The sequence below is a fragment of the Dunckerocampus dactyliophorus genome, chromosome 11, assembly GCF_027744805.1.
Source record: "Dunckerocampus dactyliophorus isolate RoL2022-P2 chromosome 11, RoL_Ddac_1.1, whole genome shotgun sequence".
Classification (NCBI taxonomy): domain Eukaryota; kingdom Metazoa; phylum Chordata; class Actinopteri; order Syngnathiformes; family Syngnathidae; genus Dunckerocampus; species Dunckerocampus dactyliophorus.
In genome coordinates this window covers 897,156-917,044 of record NC_072829.1, presented here as the reverse complement: position 1 = coordinate 917,044, position 19,889 = coordinate 897,156, and the positions used below count along the sequence as shown (strand labels likewise).

The following is a 19,889-nucleotide window of genomic DNA, read 5'->3' as shown; positions in this document are numbered from 1 at the left end:
AAAGAGAGAGGGACAGAAAAGGGTGTTAAAAGCGCTTTTAGGAGGGAAAATGCGTCAACAAAAGTTAATGGAAGAAGAAGAGAGAGGTTCATATTAGGAAGCAAAGCGACACAAGAACTTCACACAACCAACTCAACATTGTGTCACTCTTATTAGCATCGGCTAGGCTTGCATGAGATTGGGTCCACGGCAACGAGATGAGGTTTTAACATAACTTTAGGGATGTCCCGACCCACATTTTGTGGCTTCGGATCCCATTTTTTAATAGTCTTGCTGATCTTGTCCCTTTTTTTAATAAGCCTTTTGTTCCAAACATGAATTTGTGGAATTAAATATGGTTATGAAAACAGCTCTTCAAGGCATTAAAAATAATGTAAGCCAAGTGTTGCTGAATGCACTTTTTTACTGCACAGCATGACCAACAAATATTGTTAGGCTTTTCTAACAAACCTCTGTGAGTCAGGTCCCTAATCCAATAAAAGTCTATCCAATAAAAGATCAAATTGGAAAAAAATGGGTGTGCAAAATACTTTTTGGGTAGGACTAATCATTTGACATGGCCAATTAGTGGTCATTTAGAATATGACTTTTTTTTTTTAACAAACTCTTTTCAATGTAATGTAATTTATTGACGGCCCCTAGTATCAACCAACAGCGCTTACAGCAGCACTGTGTGGGGGGGAACTACCGCTGTAGCTACGGGGTCAAATATCCAACGTGAAACTAAGTTCACCAGGGTACACCACGGACATGTCTGCATGCGGTGTTGCCTTTTCTTTCTTGCAGGTAGCGGCAGTCGAGTGGCAACCGGCTTTGAGGCGCATTACCGCACCTGCCGTGTTGGAGTGTGGCCCAGAGTTACCAAAGCTGTACGGCAACCGGAACGGCCCGATCTCGTGGCGGAAGCAGATTTGATCTGATCTTCAATATACAGAGGATCGGCAGCCGATCCTGATCCTGAAGATCGGATTGGGACATCCCTAATTAACTTTAAGAAAGTACAATTGAAAAAATATGAGTGGACAAATAAACTTGTATTTAACTGCGCCACAAAACAATGCAGGTGCATTTTGAAATTGACACTAAACAATACTGTTGTCAACATTTTTGGAGACAAATTAAACCACTAATATTATGATAATAAATAATAATATTGTGATGGAACATAACTTCACCTGAGCTCACATGTAAACACACATTTTCCCAGGAAGACATTTGCTCTCCCATGAGGCGAAAAAAAAAAAAAACAAGCGCACAAAAAACCTCATCAGCCCCCTGAAACACCAGCACAGAGGCGTTGAAAAGTGTAAAAGGTTTGTCAGAGACCTCCATGGCGTCGCACCGGCCGCTCGGAGCATATGCCCGAATACAGTGCACCTTGCTGGGCCACAGCAGGTGGCTCCTCCCCCTCTATACTCTGGTTCTCCTGATAGTAGTGATGTGGTAGTAGTGATGTCATCATATTTCATTAGGACTAATCAATCAAATCCTAATTTGTTCCAGTCCTTCTTAAACTAAACTTAAATCATAATTTTAAAAAGTTATCGGTTACAAAGAAGCAAAAAGGTATCGGCTTGCGTCATCAGGTACCTGCTGAGCAAAGGGCTTGCTGGGCTTGCGCAACAAGGCCAGAAGGATCTCGGGCAGCAGGCTGAGCACCACCAGCAGGATGATGACCAGCCAGGCCGACACGGAGCTCAGCATGGTGGCAAACACAAAATACAAACGCTGCTGGCGAAGGAAGGGCCTGCGGGAGACGAGAACACGCTTTAGACACTGGCTGCAAAACAGACGGGGGTGGGAGTGGTTACTCACCATATGATTCCTCCCCAGAAGAAGCTGAAAAGCATGTAAAAAGCAAGAGACCCCCATATTACAAAGTGGTTGATCCATGTCCAGTGGCGTGTGTCCAGAGCAAGCTGGGGGGGTCAGCAAACAAAAATGCAGGATTAGACATCATGTGCGTGTTGTAATGCAAAAGCAGGGGGGGCTCATTCACCTTCAGCGTGACAGTGAAGACCAGGACAGTGAAGATGATTGTGCCGTACGACCAGTTTCCATAAACCTGCATCGTGTGAAGATAATCATACATGATAAACACATCTCAGCCATGACCTACACCGGGGGCGTCCAAGATGTTCCTCCAGCCACGGCCACTTCGGGAAACATCAAAGGATCTTTCATATTTTATAGAGTCATTTATTTATAGTTCAAGAAGAAAACACCTTTTTCATATTAGTGGAAATGCATAGCATCATCATCATCATCATTAACGTTACTCATTTCTCACACCTTTCATGCTTTTTTTCCCAAAATATTTCATCTTTCATCTTAAATAATCTTGATACATTTTCTTCATGTAATATTATTACTTTTTACCCCAACTTCATTTTCCAAAAATGACAACTCTCGTTTGTTTCTCATCATACGACTTTCAAAAACGAAGGTATTTCTTCTTCTTCTGTTTCAACTCTATGCTGCTAACATGGCATTTTCCTCATATTACACATTTCTTCTCATAAATGGCAGCATTGTTTCTCCTTAGAATGCAACTTTTCCTCTTCATATTTAGGCTTTATTCTGACGAAATGACACCCCTCAGCCCCATTTCTGCTCTTTTAAAAAATATTTAATAAACTATTTCAACTTTCTTCTCGTAATTCTGACTTTATTCCCACAGTATTTGGACTTAAAACAGTATTACACCTTTTTTAATATTCAACTTTTAGCTACTCAAATGATTATTATTGTTCCTCGTAATATTATGATGTCATTCTCATCAAATGACAACTTTTGTCACATTTGTGACATTTCCACTTTATTGTTGTAAAATTACATGTTTTTGTTGTTTTCTAGTTAAATTCATCACGGGCAAATAAAAAGTCACTTTGGACACCCCCTGAGCTAAATGATAGAAAGCAAACCTGGCCGTCATCCTGCAGGGCAGAGTTTCTAAACAAGCAGTGGACACCAAAGAAGAAGACCAAACCGTGGAATACTCCAAGTAAGGTCCAGTAGAGGAAGGGTCTCCATCGCAACATGGCGTTCTTGCGAATCTCCCTGAACGAGACATCAAACATTCCATGTATTTGTTCCAAACAGCATCCATACGTCAAGACTAGCTTTCATCTTTAGTGGCAGCGCACATGCAAGTCAAACCTCCAATAGTGCAGGTACCCGTGCTTACCTGTAGAGGGGGGCGTTGCTCAGCAGAGCCTCCATGCAGATGTGCTGCTCCAACAGGCTGTAAGCCAGGATGGGCATAGAGGTGAAGCAGATGTTGTACATCGTCAGATAGGCTGCATCAAAGAGGGGCTGGGGGTGGTTGGGGGAATGGGGGGCAAGGGGAGTGAAGGGAAAAGAGGCAGGGAAGGGGGCGGGGCAACCAGGGGTTAATCAAGGAAAGGACGAGGCTGACACACGCTAGCAGTAAGGGTGTAACGGTACGTACCTCGCTGGCTTTAAAGCCACGCTTGGGCTCGTCTTTGGTGCAGTAAGGGAGCAAAATGCATGCAACAGAAAACTGATGGACTTTTGTGTCAAAACATGCAAGCCGGTAAAAGCCAATATCCAATCAAATGTAGCCTTATATTATCCAATATAAGATAATAACAATAAGTACTATTATTTATTTACATCTTTGTGAAATTTTCCATTTTATTTGAAAAAAAGGCTTATTGTTAATTTGAAAGTGCAACAGTGCAGTCAAGTGTGTGAAGCAAAGTCTGATCTGGTCCCAATCGCTACGAAACACTGCTTTGGTCTCATCCACTTGTGTTTGTTTATGGATTTCATGTCGGTTTATGGATTTCACGCCAAGTCTTCTTAACAACAGAAGAGGTTTTTTAAGCTCTGGTTTCACCTTGGCACTATGACTAGCCAGGACCCCTACTTGCCAAAACGCTGGGCTCCACTCGTCTTTCTTTACGGAGGAGATGTGTGCCTGTACTGGACTGTACTGTATGACCAAACACTAACACTTCTACCCTCCCTGGAAATTGGTACTCAATATCAACGTTCCATACTGAAAAATGTGAATCCACGTACCGTTACACCTCCAATGAGTACTCGACATACTACAGTACATACTACTGAAGATACTGCATACTATGAAGATACAACATACTATGAAGATACTTTATTACTCAAGATACTACATACTACTGTACTGAAGATACTGCATACTATGAAGATACAACATACTATGAAGATACTTTATTACTGAAGATACTACATACTACTGTACTAAAGATACTGCATACTATGAAGATACTTTATTACTGAAGATACTGCATACTATGGAGATACTACATACTACTGAAGATACTGCATACTACTGAAGATACTACTGAAGATACTACATCATACAAGTAAAGTTGTCATGCCCAAGGACAAAAAGAGAGGTGAGTTGAGGGGGTGGGCATCAACCTGTAAAGGTCTTGGTTGCGTCTCACCTGCTGGGAATATCCACAGAAGAACTGGTACAAAAACTGAGGTAAGATGAAGCAAAGGTTCTGTGGGCCATGAGAGAAGATGAGAAGACTTGAGAACATGTTTGCTTTGGGACAGAGGGGGACGCTGAAGCCTCGCGTCGTCCTACCTTGTAAAAGAAGTACTGCACCAGGTGAGCAATGCGGACGTAGTACAGATGTCCGTGTGCCAGCAGGAGCTTTTTTAGGTGTTTGAGTTTGGGAATGGCGTAGTCGCTGTTCCTCACCGCCTGACGACCTTCTTTACCCTTGATGCCTGAAATACCAAAAGCACGTCATTAAGGGGGCTTTACCTGCTAAGGTAAAGGCCAAGTTGACACTTGTGCTTCGCTTAGCGTCCATGCTGATATTTTAGTCATGGGAGCAAAGGCGGTGCAGTCAAGAACATATGCAGAAACCCAGGACTTGATTGGCCAGCTTTCCTGACACATTCCACGTATTCCAAACCAAAACACTTCCTGCTGGGTTAAACATGGAATCATTTTTATGCTCTGCTGTATTTTAACAGGTGACATTCCTCCTTGCCCTGCGATTGGCTGGCGACCAGTCTAGGGTGCCCTGCCTCTCGCCCAAAGTCAGCTGGGGTAGGCTCAGGCATGTAGAAGCGGCATAGAAGACGGATGGATAGATGGACATTCCACGTACCCAACGCTAGCTTCTGCAGCCGTTTTCCACCCAGCTCACTCTGCACCCAACCCCCATTACTCATTGGCACGCAACACTGCGTACCACCGCAGAGTCAACGAGGTGGAAACAAGGCGGAAGACATTCATGTGTCAGACTGAGTTGCGTGAGATGTCCTACCAATGCCAACATGAGCTTCCAAAATCATGCTGACGTCATTAGCGCCATCTCCAATAGAGAGGGTGATGGGGTTGCCTTTGGAGTTCTTCACCAGCTTCACTATCTGAACCAAGCATGAAGAAAGCAGTGGATGAAGAAATAGTACAGACTTTAAAGTTTTAATCTCCTTTCTAAAGGGTCCCTGACATGATTCAACTTTGCTTAAATATGTTAAATATTGTTTGGAATTATGTTGTACATGCACATCCCTTTTCTGAAAGCAAATGGTAAATTTGCAAAAATGACATTTAAAGTTGATAGCAAAGCCTCATTTCCGAAAGTGACATCATCGGGGTGACACCTCTCAGCTAAAGCAGAGTAAACAAACGCTTCTCCAGGGAGGTGGTGGACTTGGTTCAGTATATTTTTCATCCAAACAGTAGTCATGCCAAAATGTTGTGTTGCTGCTGGATGTTCACAGTATTCAAGTGATACTGTATTGTAATGGCGGCTGAATAATTGCACGTCAGGATGGCTGTATTCAGCCAGGCCATTTATTTTCATAACGAGAAACGACACTTACAGATCTGCAGGAGCACTTAGCTACACATGTGTACAAAGCAGCAACACTTTTTCAGTATGTTTGTTTTCTTTTCCAAAAGCGGAAGGTTTAAGACAACAATGGACGAAGCAAGTGCAGAGAAGGAGAGACAGATGGATGCCCAACTCAAGTTCTGTTCTTTGTAGTGATCATTTCACTGATGACTGCTACGAAGGAATACCTTTACAAGAAGCACTTGGCTTGAAAGTACGCTATAAACACATTTTGAAAAGGATGTTATTCCGCCGGTACACAGGAAAAAAAAAAAAAAAAGACAAGAAGAACGAGGTAAAGTTGCCATAGAACAGACTAAGTCATGTATTGTTTACATAATGTCTTCTAAACACTATTCCATGATAGCGACAAGGCTGTAAAGCATTACATATGTTATATTAACACCTTTTCACTGCGATATGTTGTCAGTGGGTGGCGGGGGTGGCAAAATACACAATAAATGAGGCTATAAAGACCCTTTATGCTCATTAAGAAGCCAATGTAAAACAATAATTGAAGAATAAGCAACTCCAGGGTAGTTGCTTATCCTTCAATTATCCAGAGTAATTTACATTGACCATTCTGTGTTTTGAAGGCGACCAATCTTCATCTCCATGTCTTGAGGTTTAAATCCAAGTTCTGCAAGTTCTCTATTATGTTTCTTCCTCCTCAGAAACTATTAACACATGGCTCAGATCTTGGCGAGAATGACTGTAAACGTCCTCTGTCTCGTACACCGCCATGTTTGTTTACCTGAGTGATAGCACTCCGATGGCGTCACTTCCAGAAATGAGACTGAACAGCGAGAGCTGGCTAGTCATGGCTGGCGCCGTCAACTATAAATGTCATTTTTGCAAATTTACTGTTTGTTTTCAAAAATGGAACAATGTAGAACATAATTCCAAACAATATACAGTATAACATATTAAAGCAAAGTTGATGCATCGTGTCAGGGACCCTTTAAATGATGATGCTAACCTGGGCCTTTTGTAACGGAGCCATGCGGCAGCAGAGCACAGCGGTGCAGTTCTGACATATCTGCAGGAAGAGGTTCCTGTAGTGGCTGGAGTTGGAATCAGTGGAGTTGAGCACCATTGACAGAGTGGCTCCATCAATAATAAAACCATAGTCGTGGTTGGGAACTGACCAGCTCCTGCTTGAGGACAACAATTATGCACTTCATGCACTCCTGCAAAGATAGCAGTTCTGGTCGGGTACAGACCTGCTGCTGGTGGCCTCACAGAGCGGCGCCTCCTGCACGGCTTTCTTGTGATACTCCAACAAGAGCTCGTGCAGCCGCTCCTCACGCTTTCGACCTCCTTCTTCGAGAGCGCGCACCGTCAGCTCCAACAGCTCCGTGCTCCTCTGAAACAGTCGACAGGCAAAACAGGTGGACTTTGCCGTCTCCATTTTGTCCCCCGTCAAGACCCAGATCTTGATGCCGGCCCCTTGCAGTGCCTCCATCGTCTCTGCGGCCTCCTCCTGAAGCCTGAAAATCCACACATGCAAGCACCTGATTGTGTTTGAATGGCTGCAAGATGTTCAGCATTTTGCGCCGTGTTGGAAGATATGTACCCCAAGTCAACCACCAGATGGCAGTCTCTTCTAACAAAAAGTACCAAAAAGGCACCGCAACCTCACCATCCTAAGAGCCACTTTGCCTCCTCTTCTAGTAAAAAAACAAGAAGAAAACGGAATTTCCGGCGTAAAAGCCTCTACTTTTTCTCATGCTTTGAACCCTGTGGCTTATATCCAGACTGGCGGCTAATGCGTGCTCACGTTCTGGTCTCACCACATCTCATCATGGAGAACGCCTGGAGAGGTGTCTGGAGGTCCATGCAGTAAACTGTAATTCCAAATGTGACCAGTAGATGTAGGTACATCGGAAGAGCTGAAGAACATTGCTGGGCCACTCCAGGTGGCTCCACCCACTCTCCCCCCTGGTTCTGCCGACCTCCGGGGCGGCACATCGGCTACTTGGAGAGCGTGTACGACTAGGGTGAACCTCGCTGGGCCAGGTTCCGTGTTCCGTCGCGAGCTCCTTCAACAAGATGTCATGGCTTTTAAAGGGAAGGATGAAGACAGCAGTGGTGAGCTGCTGTTTATGTTTCATCTTTGTGTGTACTAAATACTCCATGTCACCACATGAAAACATGCGGCTTCTAAAGCAGAGCAGCTTATCTATGGACAAATCTGTTTTTCTCTTGAAGTTTAGTGGGTGCAGCTTAAATGGGGTGCGTTCTATAGTCCAGAAATGACGGTAGTCTGGAGCCAAAAAACATCCCACAGCTTCTAAACTAAGCTCTCATTCATGACATTGTTGTATTTCCCTGCTGCAGACTCAGCTCTAAACTCCCTCACCTTTTCTCTCTCCAACAAACACTACATACTGAAAAGCACCGTGCTCGGCCAAGGAAGGGAACAAGGAGGCTGACGAGCCGCATGCCAGTTGCTGACCCCCGTCCTAGAAAATGTATCCACTAAAAAAATACATGCACTATCATGCAACATTAAAAAGCAGCCAATGTGGAGTGGGCACCCACCGATCTTCGACGGCAGTCGCGCCGATGAGGCTCATGCCGGTCTCCACCTCGTTATAAACGGCCATGAGCTTCTCCTCTCTGTCCTGCAGCGCCAGCCTCGCTTCCCTCAGTCCCGCGTCCGCCTGGGCGTACTCCTCCTGGCTGAGGCGTTTGTAGGCCACACACAACGTTCTGTAGCCCTCCTGCACGCCATCGACACACACGGCCAGACAGCGCAGGATGATTGGCTTATGGAATGACTGAGTCATCTGTCAGGGCACGTCGTTAACCCACCCTTGCATTCCGGTCCACATGCACACGTATCCTTTCCACCTCCTCCAGCTTGACACGGGGGAAAATGGAGGAGTCTGCTCCCTTGGAGAAGAGCAGAATATCACCTGCATGACATTGAGAAGACACAGGAACACAACATCAGGGCTTTCCTCCTTCACTTAAATCCTTTGTTTATGGCGGTTAGTTGGTTCCAGACCCGACCGCAATGGGTCCATTTCTGCATATTTTTGTAATTATTACAGAGAAAAACCTAGTTTATAAACTTCTAAATATGGTTCTTAACATTATTAGAGCCCTCTAAACATGAATTAACAACACTATAGTCACCTTTACACCTCTATTAGCCAATATAGTAGACATAAGAGAAAATAAGACATATTAGACATAAGATAACAGACTCACATGTTGGAGCAGTGTCACAGTAATTGTGTTCCCTAGGGAACCTTAGTGAGGAGTCTAGTTCCTGTCTCACCCAACACTGACACCTAGTGACCAATGTGGAACACTACATTCACAATTACAACGCTTCTGCCTTGGATTTGTATTTTAGCACTCATCATCAATAAATAGAAAAACTGAAAGTTAATCCATGTGATCAGTATCGGCCAATTTCACTCATGGCTGATCGGTATCAGAATCGGCAGCTTAAAAACCCAGTCAGAGCATCCCTATTGTGCACCATGACACCCCTACTGCTCCACTGTAAATAGAAATAAAACATTCACTGGTATTCACCTGCTTTGCATTTGACAATGACACTCATTCGCCTTCTCACGGGGTCAAAGTTCAGCACGTGAAGGAGCTCATAGCTGTTGGGGAGAGATTGGAAAACCAGTGAGCGTTCAAAGCGAGAGATGAATGAGAATCCAGTAACTTACACTTCAATTTCATTGCTGTTGTTGAGGATTTTCATGGCTTTACTTTCCAGACCCAGAAATGTGAAGCCATACCTGCAGGTGGAGACAAACCCCACAAATCAAAGCCCAATCCAATCCAAAAGGTTCAGTTCCATTCCATATGTTCCTAAGCCACGCTGGCCTCTTGCCTCATGGCACCCTTGACCAGAGCGACCTCGTCAGGCGAGGATGCGATGAAGCCCATCTGGTCGCCAGGTTGCTCCGGACCCTCCCCGTCCATTTGCAGGCAATCCACCTGGTCAGCCAGTCTGTTGCCTTGTGGATGACCCTGCTCCGGGGACTCCTTCACCTGGACCGTGTGGCACAGGCAAAGGGCACGTAGGAACAGCTCCTCACGATCCTCATGGCACAGAAAACATGGATTCATTCACAATTACTTCTTTTCTTAGTACAAATTTAAAACAGCAATATTATCTGTTTTTATAACACAACGCACAGCCAATAAAAATGATCGTCGTTTTTCTTTTTTTTTTTTAATCATTTGATTAATCCATTTATTGATTCTAGTGACAGTGTTCAATTTGAAAATATTAATAACACTTCTCAGTGCAACCACACTGCATTACACTAAGAAGTGTTTTAGGTAGGGGGGTTGCGAGACGAAACAATACAGGAGATTGGGTGTTGGAGAACAAGATGAGACGCGATTTTTTACTGTTTGTTTTCAAAACAAACATTAAACGACAAACATTACTTTTAAATTAAAATATAAAACAATATATCTACCAATTTAATTTGTACACGTTACACCCTTCTGCACTGTGTGTATGCTAGCGGCCGCGCCTCCACCCACCGCGACAAAGAGAGTGTATGACCGACAAAAGGGCTCACTACGTTCATGCCGTTGTTCTATGACGCTCTATAGTGCTGAAAGCAATGCACAGAGTGAACTCCCTTCCGGCCTGTTTGGAGGCGAGACAAGGAAAACGGACACGCATGCACATGGTAATATATTGATGATCCACTTCTTTTTCATGCATTTATTGTGTGCTTCATTCCTTTATTATGGTTCCAGCTCTTGTGCCCACAAGACTTTTTTTTGAAACGAGAAATCTTGTCACGTTTAAATTTTGTGAGATCTTGTGACACCCCTACTCCTATCCAACGAGGAATACGTGTAGCGTTCCACGCACGTGTCCACTGGGAGGGTGCAGTCTAACAGCCGCAGAAAGCCCAACTCCTTTGCAGCCAGAAGGTCATCATATACAGTAGCAGGAGATTAGATAACGCTTCAGATTTACAGCCAATTATCCCAACACGTCTTATCAACACACACGCAGTAGTGCAACAGTCTGTAATGTGTTATCAGGCCACCAACACTTGAATAGAATACGTATGCTGACATGGCGAGTAGCCTCTCAGAGCAGCCATATGTTGATATTTTTTGGGAGTCTTCATTGATTTGATTTGTTAAAACAGATGGGGCAACGCCGCAAAACCTACCTTGCCAGCTTTTTGCTTCATTCCGCTCACGGGCCCATCTGTGACACCCAATCCGTCCACCTGGGAGCCTGCATGGCGGTGCTTGTACTGGATTCCATCGATGCAGCACTCGATGAACTCCATGTTGTTCTGAGTGAGGGTACCCGTCTTGTCTGTGAACACGTACTCCACCTGCACGCCAGGATCAAGACACAAAAGAAGACTTTGTGCGAGGAAGCCATGACTGCATTGATCATTAACCTCACACACGGCATTAACTTTGCATCTCAGTCATCAGCATGCTCGTCTAAATGTCAATGACGTCTGACTGCCTTCAAAAGTGCCATAAAACTTGCTAAGTCGCAAGGAGAGCCTGTTCAGTAACATATTAGCATTTCAAAGTACATCTGGACTCAACTAGTCCTTTTACGCAACTGGTTCCCTAACTTTTTACACATGTACCCCCCTCCTCCTGCACTCTTAAAAAAACAAACATTTTTATCTTCACTTTTAAGTATTCAGTTCAATTCAACTTATTGGTATAGCGCCGAATCACAACAACAGTTATCTCATCACACTTGACACATGAAGGTCACACTCAGAAATGAAAACTGAGAACCAACTGAGCCCCCACATGAGCGAGCACTTGGCAACGGAGACAAGAAAAAACTCCCCCTGGGGAAGAAACCTTGAACAGAACCCAGGCTCTGTGGGATGGCTGTCTGTCTCAAACCAGTGAAAAAGTGTTTGGCCCCCTCCTGATTTCTTATTTCTTTGCATGTTTGTCCCACTTCAATGTTTCAGATCATCAAACCAATGTAAATATTAGTCAATGACAACACAACTCAACACTTTACGCACTTTTTCAATGAAACTTTTTATTATTAAGGCAGGAAAAAAAATCCAATCCCTCATGGCCCTGTTTCAAAAAGTGATTGCCCCCCCATTAAAACATAACTGAGATGACTTGAGATCTATCAGTGTAGAAAAAGTTATACATTTCTACCACAGTGAGAGCCTTTATCCAAAACATGGAACAGTGGTGAATCTTCCCAGGAGGGGCCGGCCAACCAAAACGACCCCAAGAGCACAGCCACGACTCATCTGAGAGGTCACAAAAGACCCCACAACAACATCCAAAGAACCGCAGGCCTCACTTGCCTCAGTTAAGGTCAGTGTTCATGACTCCACCATAAGAAAGACACTGGGCAAAAACGGCCTGCATGGCAGAGTTCCAATACCAAAACCACTGCTGAACAAAAACAAAATTAAGGCCTCTGGGAAAATACTCAAAAGTTGAGCTTTTTGGAAGGTGTGTGTCCCATTACATCTGGTGTGAAAGTAACACCGCATTGAAGAAAAAGAACATCATAGCAACAGTAAAATGTGGTGGTGGTAGTGTGATGATCTTCAGGAACTGGAAGACTTGCTGTGATCAATGGAAGCATGAATTCTGCTGAAGGAGAATGTTGGTGACCTCAAGCTGAAAGCAACTTGGGTTCTGCAGCAGGACAATGATCCAAAACACACCAGCAAGTCCACCTCTGAATGGCTGAAGACTTTGGAGTGGCCTAGTCCAAGTCCTGACCTGAATCCTATTGAGATGCTGTGGCATGACCTTCAAAAGGAAAAGCCTCCAATGTGGCTGAATGACAACAATTCTGCTAAATTCCTCCCCAGCGCTGGAAGAGACTCATTGCAAGTTATCAGTTGTTGCTGCTAAGGGGGGGCCAACCACTTTTTAGCTTTAGGGGGCCATCACTCTTTCACACGGGGCCATGTAGCTTTGGATTGTTTTCTCCCTTAATAATAAAATGTTTCATTTAAAAAACAGCATAAAGTGTTGAGTTGTGTTGTCATTGATTAATATTTACATTTGTTTGATGATCTGAAACATTGAAGTGGGACAAACATGCAAAAAAAAAAGTAAGAAATCAGGAGGAGGCAAACACTTTTTCATACCACTGTATTGATGGTAGTCCAATAAGTGGTCTGTCTGACCTGTCCTAGTTCCTCATTGAGGTCGGAGGTGTTGACCAGTGCCCCTTCCTGGATTTCTGGGTCAAAAAAGTCCTTGTCCCAGCCGATGAAGAAGGATCCCAAAAACTTTTGCATCTCAACCGTCACATACATGGACACGGGAATGATGAAATTGAAGAGCACCATGAATGACAGGAAGTCAGTGAACATCTTTAGGTACTGTGGAGAGGAAAGACAAACACATCCATCTTACTTTGCTGTGTGCTGCACTGCTGGGCTAATAAACTACCTTGTTGCTCGTGAAGGTTTGATAGCTGATTGGTGCAGAAGGTTAACAGTCAATGAAATGGACCATCTCGCATAACAACGTTTTTACAAGCGTGGATCGGAAGAGGCCAAAGCTTGTTAACTCATTCAATACCAAGACGCATTCATACGTTTTTATAAACCCCAACGCCCGATCCCAACAACGTATTTACATGTCTCTTACGTTTTCTGGCACGTGAGGCAAAGAGGTGATGATGCAACTCCCCACTAATGCATTTGGCTTCAGAACAATTTCAAGCCATAAAAGCAAGGTGGCAGAAGTGCATTTATGGACCGTAAAATCACACATGACAAGAAGGAGGAAGTGAGAGAGCGTGGAGAAGTGTAGCATGCAGAAGGTTACATGTGCTTGGAAAATATTAACACATACGCGCGCACACACAAATGTGAAAATGGTAACTAAATGATGGTGTTGTTTGTAAATAAATTGTTATGTGGATGATTTGTGTGTTGTTTATGTTGGTTTAGTTGTTTAGGTATTTGAGTTGATGCAAAAGCAAAAAATATTTGTGTCAAAGTGTAAGTTCTGCTTGAAATGTATCTTTTCACACAAAGCTTCTTTTCTCCTTTTTCTAGTTGGGAACTGATATTTTCCTGAAACTTACCTATGTTCTACTGCTGATTGCTAAAGAACGGAAAAAGGTAAAAACCAACTTGTTTCTGATGAAAGACAGGAGTCTAATGTTTCTTTTAGTAGGTTCCATGACTAGATAGCCATACAACACAATATTCTGTGTGCCTGAATGGCTTGTCTTTTGAAAAATGGTTAGGATTGAATGTGTTAACCCGGATTGGAATACGATGCATGCAGATCTTCCGTTGCCATACGCACTATAAAGACTGATCTGATGCCAGGTAGACCAACTGTATCTTACTCCAAATGAATGACGACTGACAATACTAATACTGTGTACTATATTGCTGCTACATGCTACATGACTCACCAGGTTGGTGTCCTTCTCTTTCTGGGTTTTCTGGTTGTACCAAGGCTCATCCTGCCCTGGCGTGTTTTGCCAAATATACTTGAGTGTCGTGCACACCAGTGCCTTGCTCACCAGTATGCAAAGGTAAACCAAAAGGAAGGCATTGATGGACCTAAAACGTTCAGACGTGAAAATACGGGATTACTAATAGAAGGTAGGCATCACGTATGCATCACACATCATCCAACTTACTTCTCCACTGCCGAACGTTTCTGAGACTTGCCCTGATAGTTGAGAGCCATTTTGGTCTCCATGCCAGTGTAAACAGCAACACCTTCACAATCGCAAGCAGCACAAGAGTACTTTTGAGTTACCTTTGCCAATGTGTGATGTGAGGGAAGTGAATGGCAACTCACCGGACACCTTCTGAGTATTCTTTAAAGTTGCCCCTTTTAGCAGCAAGTTCTCAGGACCCAAAGACCTGCACACAAACACATGACACCAGTGGTCCCCAACCAGGAACGGCAACAACATCAAATTCATCAATACCGAACCAACATCCATCAATGTGATAACAGGCTAGCATGTGCTAGCATGAATTAACTACAGTTTGTTGACCCGACTCAATAAGGTCATCAAATCTTACCTTTATGAATATCAGCATTTGGGAGCAAATAGGAGGTGCAAGAAAAAGGGTAAAAATATCGCATGGTATAGTAGTCTATGAGGATAAAATACAGCATGGTATAGTAGTCTATGAGGGTAAAATACAGCAGGGTATAGCATGGTATAGTAGTCTATGAGGGTAAAATACAGCATGGAATAGTAGTCTATGAGGGTAAAATACAGCATGGTATAGCATGGTATAGTAGTCTATGAGGGTAAAGTACAGCATGGTATAGCATGGTATAGTAGTCTATGAGGGTAAAATACAGCATGGAATAGTAGTCTATGAGGGTAAAATACAGCATGGTATAGCATGGTATAGTAGTCTATGAGGGTAAAGTACAGCATGGTATAGCATGGTATAGTAGTCTGAGGGTAAAGTACAGCATGGTATAGCATGGTATAGTAGTCTATGAGGGTAAAGTATAGTATGGTATATCATGGTATAATAGTCTATGAGGGTAAAGTATAGTATGGTATATCATGGTATAGTAGTCTATGAGGGTAAAGTATAGTATGGTATAGCATGGTATAGTAGTCTATGAGGGTAAAGTATAGTATGGTATATCATGGTATAGTAGTCTATGAGGGTAAAGTATAGTATGGTATAGCATGGTATAGTAGTCTATGATGGTAAAGTATAGTATGGTATAGCATGGTATAGTAGTCTATGAGGGTAAAGTATAGTATGGTATATCATGGTATAGTAGTCTATGAGGGTAAAGTATAGTATGGTATAGCATGGTATAGTAGTCTATGATGGTAAAGTATAGTATGGTATAGCATGGTATAGTAGTCTATGAGGGTAAAGTATAGTATGGTATAGCATGGTATAGTAGTCTATGAGGGTAAAGTATAGTATGGTATAGCATGGTATAGTAGTCTATGAGGGTAAAGTATAGTATGGTATATCATGGTATAGTAGTCTATGAGGGTAAAGTATAGTATGGTATATCATGGTATAATAGTCTATGAGGGTAAAGTATAGTATGGTATATCATGGTATAGTAGTCTATGAGGGTAAAGTATAGTATGGTATAGCATGGTATAGTAGTCTATGATGGTAAAGTATAGTATGGTATAGCATGGTATAGTAGTCTATGAGGGTAAAGTATAGTATGGTATATCATGGTATAGTAGTCTATGAGGGTAAAGTATAGTATGGTATAGCATGGTATAGTAGTCTATGATGGTAAAGTATAGTATGGTATAGCATGGTATAGTAGTCTATGAGGGTAAAGTATAGTATGGTATATCATGGTATAGTAGTCTATGAGGGTAAAGTATAGTATGGTATAGCATGGTATAGTAGTCTATGATGGTAAAGTATAGTATGGTATAGCATGGTATAGTAGTCTATGAGGGTAAAGTATAGTATGGTATAGCATGGTATAGTAGTCTATGAGGGTAAAGTATAGTATGGTATATCATGGTATAGTAGTCTATGAGGGTAAAGTATAGTATGGTATATCATGGTATAGTAGTCTATGAGGGTAAAGTATAGTATGGTATATCATGGTATAGTAGTCTATGAGGGTAAAGTATAGTATGGTATATCATGGTATAGTAGTCTATGAGGGTAAAGTATAGTATGGTATATCATGGTATAGTAGTCTATGAGGGTAAAGTATAGTATGGTATAGCATGGTATAGTAGTCTATGAGGGTAAAGTATAGTATGGTATGGTATAGCAGTCTATCTGTGCAGGGCTAGGGAAAGTTAAGATGGTGCGTTGAACAAAGTGGGACGGCATGCTGCTCACAACAAACAAACTGCGGGAATTCTAACTGTATATTCTTTTTGGAATAAAATAATGTCCCATATATCCTAAATTGATATCCATTTACATCAAATTTGAATTTGAAAAGTCAAGGGTTTTTTTCCGTTTTTAAGCATTGTACCTGAACGTTTCCCATGGCCCAATTTAGCCCCGCCCACGGACCGAACCCATTTACATAAAATTTGATGTATTTATTTTAAAAAAATAAATTGAATTGTTCAAAAAATAAATCCATTCATGTTTAAGTGTACCTGAAAATTTCCCACAGCCTAGTTCTGCCCCGCCCACAGACCGGATCCATCCATCCATCCACATTCTATGCCGCTTATCCTCACGAGGCTTGCGGGTCTGCTGGAGCCTATCCCAGCTGACTTCGGGTGAGAGTACACGCTGGACTGGTCGCCAGCCAATCACAGGGCACATATAGACATTTTTTACATAGTAACAGATGTAATTTTTTTTTTTTTTTTTTTTTAGCATTCTACCTGAAAGTTTCCCACGGCCTGGTTTCAGGTCGCGCCCTGGTGGTTGGGGACGCCCTGCATTACACAATGTGTACATCTCTATTTGTTTGACGGTAAACTGGCAGTCTGGCTGCCATTGTGTCTAAAATGTCTCTTTCTGAGAGAGATGCTGGCTGGCATATTTGCTTCATGAAGCCTTTTGAAGCAGCCAGTGACTACATCTATGGGAGTACTTTGGGACGCGGTTTCATTTTACCATCACATGACAAGAAATGATTCATCAAATGTTGGCCCTGGCAGCTAATGGGTGCTTTAGTTCCTTGACAAGTGGGCTTGGATGACCTGAATGAGCGCTCACCTCACTGCAGTCTCCTGATTGCTTTTGTAGATGTGCATGCGGCCCACAAACCTAGCACAAAGATGCAGAGTCCCACACGTTAAACACACGCTTACCAGAATCTTTGGTGGAACCCCAGTGAAACAATTGCAGCTTGCTGGCAGCACTCGGTGAATACCTACTTATAAAGGTCAGGCTGGGGCTGCTCACACTCAATGGTGGCACTGAGGGACTCCAGATCCTCGATGTCTGGAACAGTGTAATGTGTCTGCAGAAAAAGAGGAGGCAGAGAGTTACAATGCTGGCACAAGGAAATGGTGACCAGTAGATTTTTAAAGGGGACCTATTGTACTCCTTTTGGGGCCTTTGTATTGAGTTGTGGACTCCCATAGAGCAGCTACACACGATAACCTGCACACAAAGCTTTCTAGATCTTCCAGATTCTGCACCTCTTCCTGCAGTGTTTCCTGCCTCCCGCCCAAACAGTCTGTGTAATTTACTCCACCCCCAGCTCTCCTCCAGCACGCCGTGATCGGTCAAACTCCCGAAGACTTCCGGACAGCTGCCGAACCCCTTTTGTCCGATGACTTACACAAAATAAAGACAGTTAGGACACTGATAAATTGTTACTTACAACTTGCTCTTCTGACTCTTCAAAACGACCAAGTAACGTTGGAAATGCAGCGGACTTTAGCAACAGTTTGGCGGGTAGTCTGGCTTGGTATTGGCCCATGTTCACAAAACAGTCCCAAAACAGTTTTTCTCTCGCTGGCTGGGAATCAAACTCCAACCACTTCTGCCTGATGCTCGCCTCTTTAGGCACACCCCAGCAAACATTTCCTGGGAGCTATTGCTGGACGTGCTAACACCATGAACAGAGCGAAGCAGAGCAGGGGTGCCGGGCATGCCCGTATAAGGAGGTCCAGGTTGCCACCATATTAATACATGAAATACTTTTAGAGTTTACAAAACCTGTTTACAATCTTCTCAATACACTTTAACATTATTAGAGCCCTCAAGTCATGAAATAACACCCCTATAGTTACTTTTACACTCCTATTACCCAATATAGTAGACATAATCAGATATAAATAACACATATTAGACATAAATAAGATAACAGACTCACATGTTAGCAGGTCCTTGTTTATTCTGGACGTACTTCCTTGCGTATTACCACTTGTATTAGCCAATATAGTAGACAGACTAAGAGTAAATAAGCCATGGAAGATGTAAAAACTCCTGCTGGAGCAGCGTCACAGTAAATGTGTTCCCTAGGGAACCTTAGTGAGGAGTCTAGTGCCTGTCTCACCCAACACTGACACCTAGTGGCCAATGTGGAATACTACATCCACAATTACAATGCTTCTTCTGCCTTGGATTTGTACTTTACTTTAGTTCCATCATTTTGCCATTTTTATGCTCGGAAATGCTTCATTGAGGCCAAGAAAAAGTAGAATTTGCTTGAATATGCATTATGTTTTACTAATAATAGGCCGTATTTAGCCACAAAACAGTCATCATTATTTATACATTTTTTAAAACTTGCGAGGGATTTCTGTAGAAGCATATTTATTTGGTACAGGAATGTCAAAAAATGCAATATACAATCCAACCCACATCCAGGACTTACTTTGTGGTTGGACTCTCCATCCAGACTAGCAGTGGTAACAAAACAGGTGTTGTCATCTCTGCTGGATTGGAGCAGGATTAAATCACAGGGAAAGGTCTCATCTTCCTCCACCTGCAAAACATCTCCCACCTGCACAACACACACAATGTTGGCAGTTATTTCAGGCACCAGAACGACTCCAAAATAAAGCCACCTTGAATGTCCTATGGTGGTATTTTGTTGCATGAGTACGCAGGTGTCAAAATCAAGACCCGGGGGCCCGACTCAGCCCGCCATATCATTTTATGGGGTCCGCAAAAGCCTGGGAATAATGCTCAACAAAAAGACACTTATTTTATTTTATTATTTTAATATTATGTAAAAAATATTTGAATATATATTTGAATTGGGTTATTATTATTAAAATCTCGTGTATCGTCTCGTCTCATTCCCCGTGACACCCCGCCTAGACCGATACCCGCAGCTAACGTGGCACACGTTATTGTCACACTGTTTAGCAGTCAGAGCGTGTGCTAGCATCTTCTCATCTCTGGCTATGCCTCCTGGGAAATATGTACTGTACTCCTCCAGAGCCTAGCAAGGGTGATGTAAGGTACCTTGATCTTCTCGCTGTCCTTCCGTAGCCTCCGACCTTTTTCCAGCACCAACACCGGGTACTTGTTCACCTCGTTGTCGGCTTTGTGCCGCAGCCAGTCCTCGTAGCCCTGTTGGAAGGCATATTCAGATTGGCATGACGAGTCAAGGAAGTGTTTGCAG

At 43.0% G+C, this 19,889-nt stretch overlaps 1 protein-coding gene across 39 annotated transcripts in view; it reads right to left on the bottom strand.

Annotated features, from left to right (window-relative positions):
* atp11c (ATPase phospholipid transporting 11C) overlaps positions 1–19,889 on the bottom strand; it is a 67,735-nt gene that overhangs the window by 8,648 nt on the left and 39,198 nt on the right. For 22 of the 39 annotated variants that reach the window (XR_008572853.1, XR_008572855.1, XR_008572854.1 and 19 more), the window contains 24 exons: positions 19,730–19,837; positions 19,134–19,262; positions 17,683–17,768; positions 17,522–17,572; positions 14,670–14,734; positions 14,506–14,587; positions 14,275–14,425; positions 13,025–13,222; positions 11,045–11,215; positions 9,730–9,941; positions 9,563–9,634; positions 9,420–9,493; positions 8,685–8,788; positions 8,412–8,593; positions 7,091–7,357; positions 6,847–7,021; positions 5,295–5,397; positions 4,601–4,746; positions 4,455–4,514; positions 3,188–3,315; positions 2,990–3,060; positions 2,000–2,065; positions 1,816–1,919; positions 1,591–1,747 (listed from right to left, as the gene is read on the bottom strand). Coding sequence is in view for 32 of the 39 variants with exons in the window: in XM_054791770.1 (XP_054647745.1) it covers positions 1,591–1,747; positions 1,816–1,919; positions 2,000–2,065; positions 2,990–3,060; positions 3,188–3,315; positions 4,455–4,514; positions 4,601–4,746; positions 5,295–5,397; positions 6,847–7,021; positions 7,091–7,357; positions 8,412–8,593; positions 8,685–8,788; positions 9,420–9,493; positions 9,563–9,634; positions 9,730–9,941; positions 11,045–11,215; positions 13,025–13,222; positions 14,275–14,425; positions 14,506–14,587; positions 14,670–14,734; positions 17,522–17,572; positions 17,683–17,768; positions 19,134–19,262; positions 19,730–19,837 (2,962 nt within the window). In the remaining 7 variants the exon portion in view is untranslated. Of the gene's footprint in view, positions 1–1,590; positions 1,748–1,815; positions 1,920–1,999; positions 2,066–2,090; positions 3,061–3,187; positions 3,316–4,454; positions 4,515–4,600; positions 4,747–5,294; positions 5,398–6,846; positions 7,022–7,090; positions 7,358–8,411; positions 8,594–8,684; positions 8,789–9,419; positions 9,494–9,562; positions 9,635–9,729; positions 9,942–11,044; positions 11,216–13,024; positions 13,223–14,274; positions 14,426–14,505; positions 14,588–14,669; positions 14,735–17,521; positions 17,573–17,682; positions 17,769–19,133; positions 19,263–19,729; positions 19,838–19,889 lie in introns of those variants that run through there. The other 17 variants (XR_008572856.1, XR_008572857.1, XM_054791765.1 and 14 more) reach the window with 4 other exon arrangements.